Raw genomic sequence first — 14,232 nt, 5'->3', positions numbered from 1 at the left:
AGGCACAAACCCAAAGGGGAGCAGTGACAGTACCAGTGCCTGTGCTAATGTGGGGTGAATACCACCAGCAATACCTCAGCTGATGAGCTCCAGATAATCTGTTCCTCTATAGTTAGTAAATGATGATGCAAACCACAGAAATAAATAAGGGGAAAAAATGCCCTGGTAGTTATTCACCACCTCATCCCCGCATCACACACCTCACCCCCCCACACACACATCTAGAATTGAGCAGGTAGATCCGCACACAGGCACTCTGGAGGCACAAGGATCCAAGTGGTGCCTCTTCCCCTTCACTCCCCACCATGTGGCCTTGGGGGGAAAAAACTGCAGAGAGGAACCGGAGAGAGACTCCTATCAGTAGGAGCAGCTGCATAGGTAGCCAAAGCAGAGAGCGCAGCACAGGGAAGTGGGTAAAATGAAACCCTGCAGGCATCACCCCTCAGTACACAGTACTGTGTAGGGGAGACCCCTGACTGTGGGGGCACCAGCACCTAGGGTGTTGCCTCTCCTCCTCCCCGCCATGTGGCTTTGGGGAAAAACTGCAGAGAAGCCAGTGAGTGCGGAGGCAGCCAAGGCAGGGACCTTTAGACATTCAAAGACATTTCTATAATTTTGACTGGACTTTCTCTGCCTTGTGCTGATTGGCTGTTTGCTCCAACCCTACTCTTCCCCCTCCTTTTCCTACTTCCTCCCCTTCCCCATCCTCTCCCCTAGCACTCTCCCACCTCAGCTTCACTGCACACCTGCCTCTCTTACCCTCTTCTGCCAGGCCTTGCCCTCCTCCCCTTCCACGTCTCCTCTTCCTTCGCTTTTCTTTCTTTAGCTTACTCCTCCTGACTAAACCCACCCCAAAAAAACACTCACATGGTGTTTGCCATCATCACATTGGTTACTCTGCTTGTATTATATCCCTTTCCCCACCCTGCATCTGTCTTGCCTATTTGATTGATTGTGAATGCCATGGGTAGGAAATATCTACATGTGTGTGTATGTACAGGGCCTATCACGCCATGGCCTCATTCTTAGTTTGTCCCTAGGCACTGCTGTACTAAACATGATTAATGGTACTGAACATCTTAAAACTGGGGAACAGATCATTTAAAAGGTGGAATTTCCATATCTCTGCAGCCACCATGCTCCTACTCCCACCACCACTTACCACCAATAAATATCTGATCAGAGTTGGAGAAACTCACTTAACCTGTGTTAGGATCACCATATCTGTGAGCCTGCCTGTATCTCTAAAAGACACTGTAAGAAACTGACTACCACTAAAGTACCTCTTTTGGGGGGGTTTCATGTGATTTTTTTTTTTAAAAACTAGTTATTTCTGCCATATTAATTATGGACTGAATTAGAATACTATACCCTTATGCTACAGTAGGAGTCCTATCTTGAAATCCTCGCATGGGCCAAATACCCATTGACTGCATTAGGAGCTTGGCATGAGTAAGGCTTTCCGGATTGGGCCCAATATGGATAACAAATCCTAAGCAAAAACATGATGCTTTTTTAAATTGAACTACAAAGACAGCAAATATGAAAGATGTGTGTTTTTGTTTTCTTTTTCCCTTTCTAGGTGTCTGAACCTGTCTACAATTTCACTGGCTGTATACAAGTCCTAGAAATCAATAATCTGGGATCTTTCACCTTCTCTAATGCTGTGGGCAGAAATAATATTGACAGCTGCAGGTAAACTACCCTCCGTGCCTTTTCAAATCAAAAGAAACTGATCCTGTTGATTTCCCCCCCTGAAATAATATGTTTCCATTTTAGATTATTTCCACACTGCTTGCATAGAAAAAAATTAAATATATTCTGTTCCACAAACCTTTTAAAAAAAATTATGGAAGCTATTTTTTGCAGAATAGTCCAATTAAATTTGACAGCTTATTTACATTGTGTTCTGCCTAGTGGTAGCTCAGACATATTATATTAAACTAGACAACATAAGATAGAATACAGGTGCAGTCAGAGTAAAATGTTGGTATGTATTTCTTCTCACTATGTTAGCATTTTCATTAATCTTGTAACTGAAACCCTGGAGTGGTGGTGATATAAACAAAGCACATGAGATTGTGAAAAATAATGGAAGACAACACCTCTGGACATGAAAATTAGTTTGACTTCACTTTTACATATTCATATTGCTTACTGTTGGCTATACATTGATTCAGATAGTGGGTCAAATTCAGAGGTGATACTGTAAATTTGGTTCCTTTATTCTAATTATGACTTCCTTTGCACTCAGACTTTGTCAGAACTATTTATATCTACATATCCGATGCTTAAGGGAGTCTGAGCTTTCCAGTGGAGGAGAAGAAAGTGTAAGGTGGTGAACAGTTTTTAGGTGGTCAGGGAGTCTGCATGAATGTAAGGCGATCTTATTTATACACTTTTATGCCTGACCTCTAAACTTGGAGAATTTGCAATAAGTGGTTAAAACTCAGTCCTAGATTTACAAGATAACTTTGTTAGGACTTCAGCACGCTTCTGTGTTGAAATAAACAGTGTATTTGGAAGACAGTGTTGTTTATTGAATGGAGAACCGGGCTGGGATTCCGGAGACTGTGTTCTATTCCAAATTCTGCCACTCACCTAATGGGTGACCTTGTGCACTTACCTCTCTATGCAACCTCCATTTCTCCATCTGAGAATAATGCTTTGAGATCTGTGGATAACAGTTCTTATTATTTATGATTTTGAGCAGTAGATTATTATCACCAGAAATCTAATACATACCTTCAAACCACATAATATCATTGTATCCTGTTGCCTAATTTAATGTAAAAATTCCAGGTTGATGCTATGGTAAGCAAACCTCTGTTCTCATATAGAATCCCATTTACTTCACTGACATAGTTTCTAATATGTGAAAATGTTTAATAAGGATAATTTATATAATCATTCCTTTAGGAACCACCAGGCCATAAGGCCAATGAGGCTCAAAAAGTCTACTTTGTCTCGGCCTTGTACAGTTTTATGAATGGGAAGGAGAAGGCTTCTATGTAAAACTGCTCTGTTTTACTTTTAAACTTCATTATTTTCATTGCAGGTATCTTGCAGAAATTCCCAAAGCAACAAAATTATGCCCTTTAAATATATTGGTCAAAGTTTGCAAAAAAATAGCTGTCTTTGCCCTCTGAAACTGATACTTTGATGGTTATTTATTCCTTTAAAACAGCAATGATCTTTATGCTCTACAGCTTCCAAAACAGAGATGGTTCCTGCCTCAACATGATTACAATGTAAGGGACCAATTCTTGCAAACACTTGCTGTATATATCACTAGTTATGTGAGTAAAGTTGCCCACATGCATAAGTGCTAGCAGGATTAAGTCCTAAAGAGCGTCACACATGTAACAGGACATTGGGAAACAGGGAGATGGAAATAAACAGAGTTTTTCTTAAAAATAAAAACAGAGTTAATATACAACGTTTTTCAATGTTCTTTTTTAAAATTTAGTAACATTTTACAGTAATGTTATGTATCCATGTATTACAAAACACTAAATTATACATATATTTTTAATTAATTAACAGCATGTCATCTGTAAATCTCTGTTAAGAAGGTGTCATGCCATATTTAAAAAAATGTTTTGTATTCAGAAGATGAAAATATTTTTCTTTTGTTTTTATCTTCTGAATTTGGTAAATCCCTTTTCCTCATCAGAAAGAGGGGAAATTGAACTGGGACTTCCTACATCTCACATGATGTTCCCTAACCACTCAGCTAAAGTTTATAATGGAGGTCTCTTCCTTTTCTTCCTCTCAAGATGTGTTTGTACAGCAGCACAATGGTAGTCCAAACCTGCTTTGACCATGTGGAGTGGTACTACAATATACACTTGGCACAACAGATTTCATATAAAATATCTAACATTGCATATAAAAATGAGGTAGGTGTACATCTAAATAATAGGGCTGTCAACTGATTGAAAAACATTACTCATGATTAATCGTGCAATTAAAAAAATTAATCTAGATTAACCACACAATTAATTGCATTGTTAAACAATAATAGAATACCATTTATTTAAATATTTGTGGATGTTTTCTACATTTTAAAATATATTGATTTCAGTTACAATACAGAATACAAAGTGTACAGTGCTCACTTTATATTTAATTTTTGATTACAAGGATTTGCACTGTAAAAAAACCAAAAGAAATAGTATTTTTCAATTCAGCTATTACAAGTACTGTAGTGCAATCTGTTTTTCATGAAAGTTGATCTTGCTAATGAAGAATTATGTACAAAAAAAACTGCATTCAAAAATAAAACAAGTCCACTCAGTCCTACTTCTTGTTCAGCCAATTGCTCAGACAAACAAGCTTGTTTACATTTGCAGGAGATAATGCTGCCCACATCTCATTTACAGTGAAAATGAGAACTGGCATCCTTATGGTACTGTTGTAGTCAGCGTTGCAAGATATTTATATGCCAGATGCATTAAAGATTCATATGTCCCTTTACGCTTCAACCACCATTCCAGGGGATGTGCGTCCATGCTGATGATGGGTTCTCCTTGATAACAGTCCAAAGCAGTGTGGACCAAAGCATGTTCATTTTCATTATCTGAGTCAGATGCCACCAGCAGAAGGTTGATTTTATTTTGTGGTGGTTCGGGTTCTGTAGTTTCCGCATTGGAGTGTTGCTCTTTTAAGAGTTCTGAAAGCATGCTCCACACCTCATCCCTCTCAGATTTTGGAAGGCACTTCATATTCTTAAACCTTGGGTTGAGTGCTGTAGCTATCTTTAGAAATCTCACACTGAAACCTTCTATGCATTTTGTGAAATCTGCAGTGAAAGTGTTCTTAATATGAACAACATGTGTTGGGTCATCATCTGAGACTGTTATAAGATGAAATATATGGCAGAATGTGGGTAAAACAGAGGAGGAGGCATATAATTTCCCCCTGCCCCCCAAGGAGTTCAGTCACAAATTTAATTAGCACATTATTTTTTTAACGAGTGTCATCAGCATGGAAGAATGTTCTCTGGAATGGTAGATGATGCATGAAGGGGCATACGAATGTTTAGCATATCTGGCATGTAAATACCTTACAATGCCAGCTACAAAAGTGCCATGCAAATGCCTGTTCTCACTTTATGGTGACACTGTAAACAAGAAGAGGACAGCATTATTTCCTGTAAATGTAAACAAACTTGTTTGTCTTAACTGAACAAGAAGTAGGACTGAATGGACTTGTAGTTTCTGAAGTTTTACATTGTTTTGTTTTTGAGTGCAGTTATGTAACAAAACAAAATGTACATTTGTAAGATGCACTTTCAGAGTAAAGAGATTGCACTACAGTACTCGTATGAGGTGAATTGAAAAATACTGTTTTTTTGTTTATCATTTTTAAAATGCAAATATTTGTAATCAGAAAGAATATACACTTTGATTGCAATTACAACACAGAATACAATAAACATGAAAATGTAGAAACACATCCAAAATATTTAAAAAATTTCAATTGGTATTCTATTGTTTAAGCGTGCAATTAAAATTGCAATTAATCGCGATTAATTTTTTGGAGTTAATCACGTGAGTTAACTGCAATTAATTGACAGCCCTACTAAATAACATTATTCATGCCCTCAGTTATTTGTGCCTTTTGTTATTTGTGCCCCACTTGCCCTTATTTCAATTATAATATTATTCTGCAGTGGTGTCACATCACTGTAGTAACATTGTTGTTTGCTGTTCTTGACAGTGTTATAGAATAATTTTTTTTCAAAGAAAAGCCGTTTCTCTCCTCCAGACGATCACCAGATCTATTCCAGTCACATTCAGTATATTTCTTCTCTACGCCATCATTTCCCTCCCAGACCTTGTACCTAGTTCCTATTTCCAGATCTTTTCCCTTTTCTACCTACCCCTGCTTTCAGACTTATCGAAGTTTAAATTCCTGTACTGGCATCTGTTGCCTAATGAACTGGTGCTTCCTGGTTTTTAACAGCCCCAGTAGTATGAATTTACTTCCTAATCATGGTGCATGAGTGCAGCCAAAAAGAGCCATGATCAAAAACCTTTTGAAAAGGAACAGGTTTGTGTATGAATTTTAAACTCATGAATATTTAACAGCTTTGGAATTTACTCAAATGTGTTCTGCCATATCTATAACTAGGATCTATTTGAATTTTAAAAAACCAAAAGGACGAGCTAATATGTGCAAAGAATTTAGTGAGCCTTCAAAAACAAACTTCAAATACAGTTCATTAGCCTTTCCAAGACTATTGGCATCACCTCTTCAAGACATTCAGTACCTTTTAAAGGACATCATCTACTTTTGCACTGTTTATATCAGAGCCCAATACAATTTAATTCATGGTTTAAAAGATTTGAGAATTTAATATGATTAAATCTGGGTTCAGATACTGTGAAGGTCAGAAGTTCTGTAATACCATATATGTGAAAGGAAATAAGTGTTTTTTAAAAAAAAAAAATAGTACCTGTACATAAATTGGAGCTATGGGTATTATTTTTTCTGTCTGCTATCTAAAGTCCCTGAAAGTTATTGAGCAAAATTATGAGGATTGTTTTAGTGGAGTAGAATGAGGAGTGGTGGGATTTAACTGAGAAACATAAAATATAGAGGAACTAACTTTCTAATAATAATGTATATTAGACTGCAATAGTCTTCCAAGGGAGAAAACTCAACTATTTGAGGGGTTTAAAAATACACAGACAAATAATCAGAAACCATAGGGAACAATCCTGCACACTGACCAAGCTAATTAGTTACCACATTGTGCAATCTGATATACCACAGTATTTCTGTATAATTATAAGTGTTTATCTTCAAGGCACTCAATGGCCTGAGCCTATGATACCTAAAAGATTCCTTGATATTCCAAGATAAGGACTGTGGTTGGCATCTCTGTTCCTCTAGCACAATGGAACTTTCTACCACAAGGGTAAAAAGAGTGGACTCAGCTTTCTTGAGGGCTGGTCCCAGAGTGTGGAACAACGCTCCCTCCGCTAGGAACTAAGAACTACCACAAAGCTAACCACCTTCTCAAGTACAAGAAGCACTGCTTCAGCCTTGTCTTCTCTAACATAATCACATAACAGTTATGTACCTATTTATATTAAACAAAATAAAAACCACTACATTGTGCATACTTTTTTCCTCTTACTGTATCTGACACGAGCAGGTAAAAGGATGTTTGTTGCATATGACATTTTCACGCTGGATAAGCAAAGTTGCATGTTTTAAACATGTTAAAGACTTGTATCCATTTTTATTACAATTATAATGGCACAGTCATAATACTTATTTTGTGGCTAGGCGGTGGCTGTATATTTTCCTCACATTTCCCCACCAATGTATCACAGCCCTTGGAGAAGAACTATTCTGCAAGATGATAGGAGAGTTCATGATGATTCAGACCCTTAGTTACCTGTTAGTGCTGAATGTGATGGGCATGCTTGACCACTAGAAATTGGCCCTCCTCCCTTTAGTTAATACATACCAGGGTAAGATTTCAGCTAGAAGCCTAGAAGGGAGAAGGTCTCTATCCCATTAGAAGTCCTCTTGAGCAGGCCCGGTGCCAATCCCAGTCTGAAATGGATGTAGCAGCCCCGCCCACGGTCCCACATCTTGCTATGCAGCATGGGGATGGGAGGAGGCTCTGAGATGAGGGCTGCGGCCCAGCTCCCACACTGGCCTAGGGCCCCCGTGGCTGGAGGGGCAGCAGACCCCAGGGACCCTGGCTTGGGGCAGCCTCAGCAACACCCCAGAGTCCTGGGCGATCACCCTGTGGTGTGGCCAGGGACAGAGCCAGCCGGGTAGGGGGCACCGCCTGTAGCACTCATGTGGAGTGTGCGGGGGTGGCTGTGGGGTTCGGCTGCCGCGGCCCGGGGCAGAGCAGCGTACCTGGGTCTCCCACTCCCCAGGACCCCCGTGAGCCGGCCACAGGCTCGGTCTGTGCAGCGGCATGTGTTTGGCTCAGCCCAGGCTGCCGCTCCCCTCCCTGTCAGGATGCGGCACAGGGAGAAGGAGGCAGAGGTGGGGACAACCCGAAGAGGAGCCCATAGCCGGCGCTGTAGGAGCGGCCCACCCGGCCGCCATGTTCCAGCACCACCCTCTGTGCTCCACAACCGGGGCAGGGCCATGCTACTGGCTCCTGCCTGAGGGGGTCTGGCCACTGCCCATGGGAGAGCGGCAGGGATACACTCCCCACTGAGCCAGCTCCCCCTATCCCGCCGCACAGCCCCGGTGCCACCCGGTCAGAAAACAAAGGGCAGTCAGGATCTAGCCCAGGACACTGCCTCAGGTTGGAGCTGGGGCCCCAGCATTATGCCGCTCCTGGTAATTTGTCTCCCCAAATACCTGCATGTTTTGCTGGTGCGTAGAGCCGCCCCTGCTCTTGAGTATCCAGTGCAGATTCCAGTTAGGGTTTGATAGCTATATGTCAATTTGTAATTTTCAACCTGCCAATAAATAGTTTCCAACAATTATTTTAAAACATATAAATATTTGTTTAACTCAATTCAAATGCCTATTTTGGGGTCCAGTTTAAACCATTATCAACTCAGAGCTGAGAATATAATAGGAAGAAATTTAATAAGGACAAATGCAGAGCACTTCATTTGAGTTCCAGAGTTCCTTAGGAAGGAACAATCAGTTGCACACATTCAAAATGGGAAATGACTGCGTAGGAAGGATTACTGCAGAAAGGGATCTGGGGAGCCATACTGGATCACAAGCTAACTATGGGTCAACAGTTTAACACTGTTGCAAAAAAAGCAAACTTCATTCTGGGATTTATTAGCAGGAGTGTTGTAAGCAAGACATGAGAACTAATTCTTCTGCTCTACTCCACACTAATTAGTCCTCAACAGGAGTATTGTGTCCAGTTCTGAGCGCCACATTTCAGGAAAGATGTGGACAAACTGGACAAAATCCAAAGAGCAACAAAAATGATTAAAGGTCTAGAAAACGTGACCTCTGAGGGAAGATTGAAAAAATTGGGTTTGTTTAGCCTGGAGAAGAGAAGAATAAGGGCAAGGGATGGGGGGCATGATAACAGTTTTCAAGTACATAAAAGGTTGTTACAAAGAGGAAAGAGAAAAATTACTCTCTTTAACCTCTGATAATAGGACAAGAAACAATGGGCTTAAATTGCAGCAAGGGCAGTTTAGGTTGGATATTAGGAAAAATGTCCTGTCAGGGTGGTTAAACACTGGAATGAATTGCCTAGGGAGGTTGTGGAATCTCCATCATGGGACATTTTTAAGAGCAGGTTAGACAAACACCTGTCAGGGATGGTCTAGATAATACTTAGTCCGTCCATGAGTGCAGGGCACTGGACTAGATGACCTCTCGAGGTCCCTTCCAGACCTATGATTTTGTGAATGTTATATGGATAATTTGATATTCTTCAGTGGTCCACTGGTACTATAAATAAATTCAGAAATGAGTTGAGGATAAAAAAGTAAAAATAATTTTTAGTTCCTCTATTCTGCCACAAGTCAGATACTTGTGCTACATTAATATGATGTAAAGGTGCTGTAGTGTTTCAGAAAGTGTTACTGTAATAGATTTGCTGGAAAAATGATTACCATTTACAGGTGGAGTTTAGATGACAGATGTGAGATGAAGCTTTAAGCCCTAGTATTAAAGGCTGGTATTTTCTATAGCACACTTCCAGTCAGTGTTCTGAAGCAAGGACAGTTTTATTCTCTAGGCATGATTTATCACATATAGTTGGTATTCTCTGGTTCCAAATACATACACACACAGACATATATATATATATACACACACGCTGTATTTGAAACTTATAAAGTGGCTTTTTCTTTTTAAAAAAATGCTGAACTGCTTTGCAAGTTGATTGGGAGCCAACAAAAATTACTGGTAGTGAAGTAACTTGTGTGTGTAATGATGGATGCCAATGTGAAAGGCTGATTTCATGGAAACAGAGAAGATCTAGTAAGCTGCATCCTTTGCTTCTGCTTACAGAAAAGAATAATTTCTTTTAAAGATTTTATTCAGGGTCAAATTTAACGTAAACTTTGTTCTCATGCCTAACTTAAACTTTCTCTCAACAAAGTCTGTGGTTGCCATTTGCATTCTGAATGCATGCCGTGAGTTTCTTTGCCAGTAAAGGACTGATGGTTTCTTTAATACTTAGCAATTTACTCAGGAATTTCTGTCATCTAAAAGCAGCAAAGAGTCTTGTGGCACCTTATAGACTAACAGACGTTTGGGAGCATGAGCATGCATCCGACAAAGTGGGTATTCACCAGCTGTATAGATATCTCCAATAAGGTGATGACAAGTATCAGAGGGGTATTCACTCACGAAAGCTCATGCTCCCAAACGTCTGTTAGTCTATAAGGTGCCATAAGACTCTTTGCTGCTTTTACAGATCCAGACTAACATGGCTACCCCTCTGATACTTGTCATCACCTTATTGGAGATATCTATACAGCTTTTCCCTTTGACATTCCTGTTCAAGTGGTGGATTTACAGTCAAATAGACTTCAGTGTTAAAAAAGGTGGCAGGGTTAATCATTCCTACTGTTTTTATAAAATGTTTTGAGGAAATTGTTTGTAATTAATCAAATCCCCAGGCTAAAAATGTATAGGTAAGATAATGTGTGTTTGTAAATAATACAGATGTCTGCTTATTTATAAACAGCTTTTGTGGGTAAAAAAAACCCACTTCAGATGCGTGGAGTGAAAATTACAGATGCAGGCATTATTATGCTGACATATGAAGAGAAGGGAGTTACCTCACAAGTGAAGGACTAGTGTTAACAGGGCCAATATAATCAGGGTGGATGTAGTCCACTCCCAATAATTGATGAGGAGCTGTCAATTCCAGGAGAGGCAAAGTTGCTTTTGTAGTGAGCCAGCCACTCCCAATCCCTATTCAAGCCCAAATTAATTTTACAAACGAATTTTAGTTCCGCTGTTTCTCTTTGAAGTCTGTTTCTGAAGTTTTTTTGTTCAAGTATGGCTACTTTAAAATCTGTTATAGATTGTCCAGGGAGATTGAAGTGTTCTCCCACTGGCTTTTGTATGTTACCATTCCTGATGTCCGATTTGTGTCCATTTCTTCTTTTACTATAATACAGTTATACTCAAAGAGAAGGGGAGAGAAGAAAATGACTTCCAATCAGGAATAAAAGACCAGAAGAGAGAATGCATTTATTAAGCTAACCTTTGGCCATTTACGTAACTTTATTGATATTTTATAGTTATTTGCTTCAGATGCTGCAGAAAAGATTCACAGATTGGAAATGTGGGGCTAGATTCACAAGAAATGTATGCATGGTGATACTGAGCATTGCCACACCTAACTTTTAGGAGCCTAGAAAATCACAGGGATTCATGAAGCTTGAGTAAGGCGACCAGGCTCTCTCTATAGTGAATGGGGAGATAGAGTTACTTAAGAATGGGATTCACAAAAGTCAACATGCTACATGGTTCCTCACTTAAGCTCCCAATGGGAGATGCCAAGCTAAGGGGTGTGTGCCAAGACCCACCTCTTTCTTTGAGATAGGTGCCTAAAACTGGGCTGCAGGGAGGCACCTCCCTCTGCTTGGGATTTTCAGTTGTAAACCCTCTCTTGGTGTTACACACTTGTGCTGTTTTGTGGGAAGGGGGAAGAAGGAGGAGGAGCTCTCTTAAAACTTTTAGCCCAGTGGTTAGCGTACTCACCTGAGACATGGGAGACATCTGGTTCAAGTCCTTGCTCTGCTTAATGGGGAGAAAAAATGTGAAGTGGGATTTGCCACCTCTCAGGTGAATGTCCTAGCCACTGGTCTATAGGATAGTCTGATGTAAGACTCCCTCAGTCTCTCCTGTTGAAGCTTGTCCACTATGGATAAATAATTTTAAAAAGTCATTGAGCCAGAGAACGAGAGAGAAAGAGAGTAAGCAAGCATGAGAAGGACTCAGCAAAGAAGTGGGAAACCCAGAATTTAGTCACCCTGCTCCAGTGCCTTTCTTTCCTAGGAGTTCTCCCATCCAAGCAATGATCATGCTTAATCCTGTTTAGTTTTTGAGATCTGACCCTGTTATGTCATATTCCAATGTTCTGGCAATGACAAAATAAGTTATATATTTTTTTCAAATCAGCATTTTATATTAAATAGTCTTTTTTGGTGACTTCTGGCAGAAGGACTATGCAAAACAGCAAAAATTCATATTCCAATGCAAAAACGTATCTTTGCCAAAGAAAATAAGAATTTAAAATTGAAGGTTTTTGCTTAAACAGCAAAAAGTCAGTGTCTTAACTTCTACACAAAATTGGATCAATTTCACAAAATCAAAATGAAATATAAAACCTCATTGTTGAGGCTTTCAAATGTCAATTTGTAAATACTCTCACAGCCCTAGTAATACAGTAGGTGGATGCCATTGCAATACTCTGGAAAAGTTAACTGTAATGCTTAAGAAAAATTGTCTGGATAACCCAAGAAATCAAGTGATATGATGTGGTGCAGTAATTTCTTGATATAATCACTTGGCTTCTAACCAGAGATATAGGAAAAAGAATAAAAACCTTTTACTGATTTTTTTTCTTTTTCTGCTCTTCTAAAACTTCCTGATCATTCCACGGTTTGTTTTTGCATCATTCCATTGTAAGGAAAAGTACACATAAGCTTGAGCCTTGAAATTCCCAATGAAATATATTATGAGCAATGATTCCAAGAAGCTGAAGATAAGAAAAGAGGGACTGACTTAAAACAATTGAATATTAAGCAAAATTATTTTGCATAATCCCTTATTGAACTAGTGTTACACCGTTGAGAATTGATACTAGCAGTTGATGCTCTTCCAATTACAAAAATACGGAAACAGAGGGGGAAAATGTTATGTACTCATAAATAATTAAAAACTTCACAGAAGGCTTTCAAGATTTCCAAGTTATCTGCTGGGATTGTCTCATAATGGAGATGTAGTTGCTATTGTTATTGTACCAGACTGTTATTGTTAAAAGCACAGCACATGAGAGAAAATGGGTAAGAGGGGCAAACATACTGAAAGGAGAAATTTGCACGCTGAGAGTTTGGTTTACAGTAAGATTTTCACTTCATCTGTGATCTTCACTATTATTTACACACAAAGCTGACACAGAAATAATGACAAGCGTTGTCTTAAACTGATAAAAGCTAGAATGTTCAGAGAAAAGACTGAAAGTTCACCTTTATGCTCAGCTTGTTGCTTGTATATATTAGTATTCATCCTATATCCGTCATTGGCAGTGGATGGCAAGAGGACCTCAAGATATATTTTTTATCTGTGGATACTTTACCATTTAAAACACAAACAAACTTTCCAATATCTATGGGAAATAAGGTGGGCAACAAACAGTATTTCAGCCTTAAATATGAGCATATCTTTTTTCAGTTGAAGGTAGTCATTTAGGCCTGTTTTCCAAAGTAAGAGCTTTCATTTCAGGGTGCTCAGCACTTTTGAAACAGGCCACTTGTAAAGGAGCCTAAAAATGGGCACAGTAATGTAATTTTAGGGTCCTATTTTTGAAAATCTTATCCATAAGGTTATTTTTAACAAAAAGATCTCTGCTATAGTGATATGAATGGTGCCCCTGTATATCAAAGGTCATGTTAATTCAGGTTTTGCTGAGTAAAAACTATAAATTGTTTGGGATAAAATAACAACAGATCTGAACCACTGACCAAAACACATGTGAGGTTTTAGAGGGAGTGGTATTAGGAGACATAGTCCAGTTTTACAAAAATCAAGAGGTTTATGTAAGCATCCAAGTGTTTGGTGCACTTTTCCAAACTTATTTGATTCATTCAAACTTTGGAAGCAAGGCATTTTGGGCAATTTGTAATGTATTTTGTGGGGAGGAAAGGGATATCCTTCTATCACTATAGAAGTTTTGAGATTTCTTCTGTTTTCCTCAACTCTCCCCTTTGTTTTCATACATTTGACCTCAATGCACTGAGCCTGATTCGCCACTCAACTACTCCACTGCCTACAATCATTGTAAAGTGGGTGTAAAATTCTACTAGATGATAACTGTAGAATTTTGGGAGCACTTTGCACAGATGTAAATGTATGCACAAGGCTCGCTTCCACTGTGTTGTGGCTACCAAGAGGGACTTGATGGGACTAGCTGATACTGCTAAGTGATCTCAAGAACTCCCTTTTACCTTGATGCTAAGCGCTCAGTCTTCCTCACACTCCTGGCACACATTCAACTGGAGCAAAATACTCAGGAAGCAGTAATGA

The 14,232-nt window shown here is 39.3% G+C and overlaps 1 protein-coding gene across 1 annotated transcript in view; it reads left to right on the top strand.

Moving 5' to 3' along the window:
* LOC123366634 (protein eyes shut homolog) overlaps positions 1-14,232 on the top strand; it is a 335,154-nt gene that overhangs the window by 20,705 nt on the left and 300,217 nt on the right. Inside the window, exon 2 of the mRNA XM_045010281.1 lies at positions 1,583-1,695. Coding sequence (XP_044866216.1) covers positions 1,583-1,695 — 113 coding nt within the window. The remainder of the gene's footprint in view (positions 1-1,582; positions 1,696-14,232) is intronic.

Source organism: Mauremys mutica, chromosome 3, assembly GCF_020497125.1.
Source record: "Mauremys mutica isolate MM-2020 ecotype Southern chromosome 3, ASM2049712v1, whole genome shotgun sequence".
NCBI lineage: Eukaryota > Metazoa > Chordata > Testudines > Geoemydidae > Mauremys > Mauremys mutica.
Note: the sequence above shows the minus strand (reverse complement) of the source record. Positions and strands in the feature narration are given on the sequence as shown.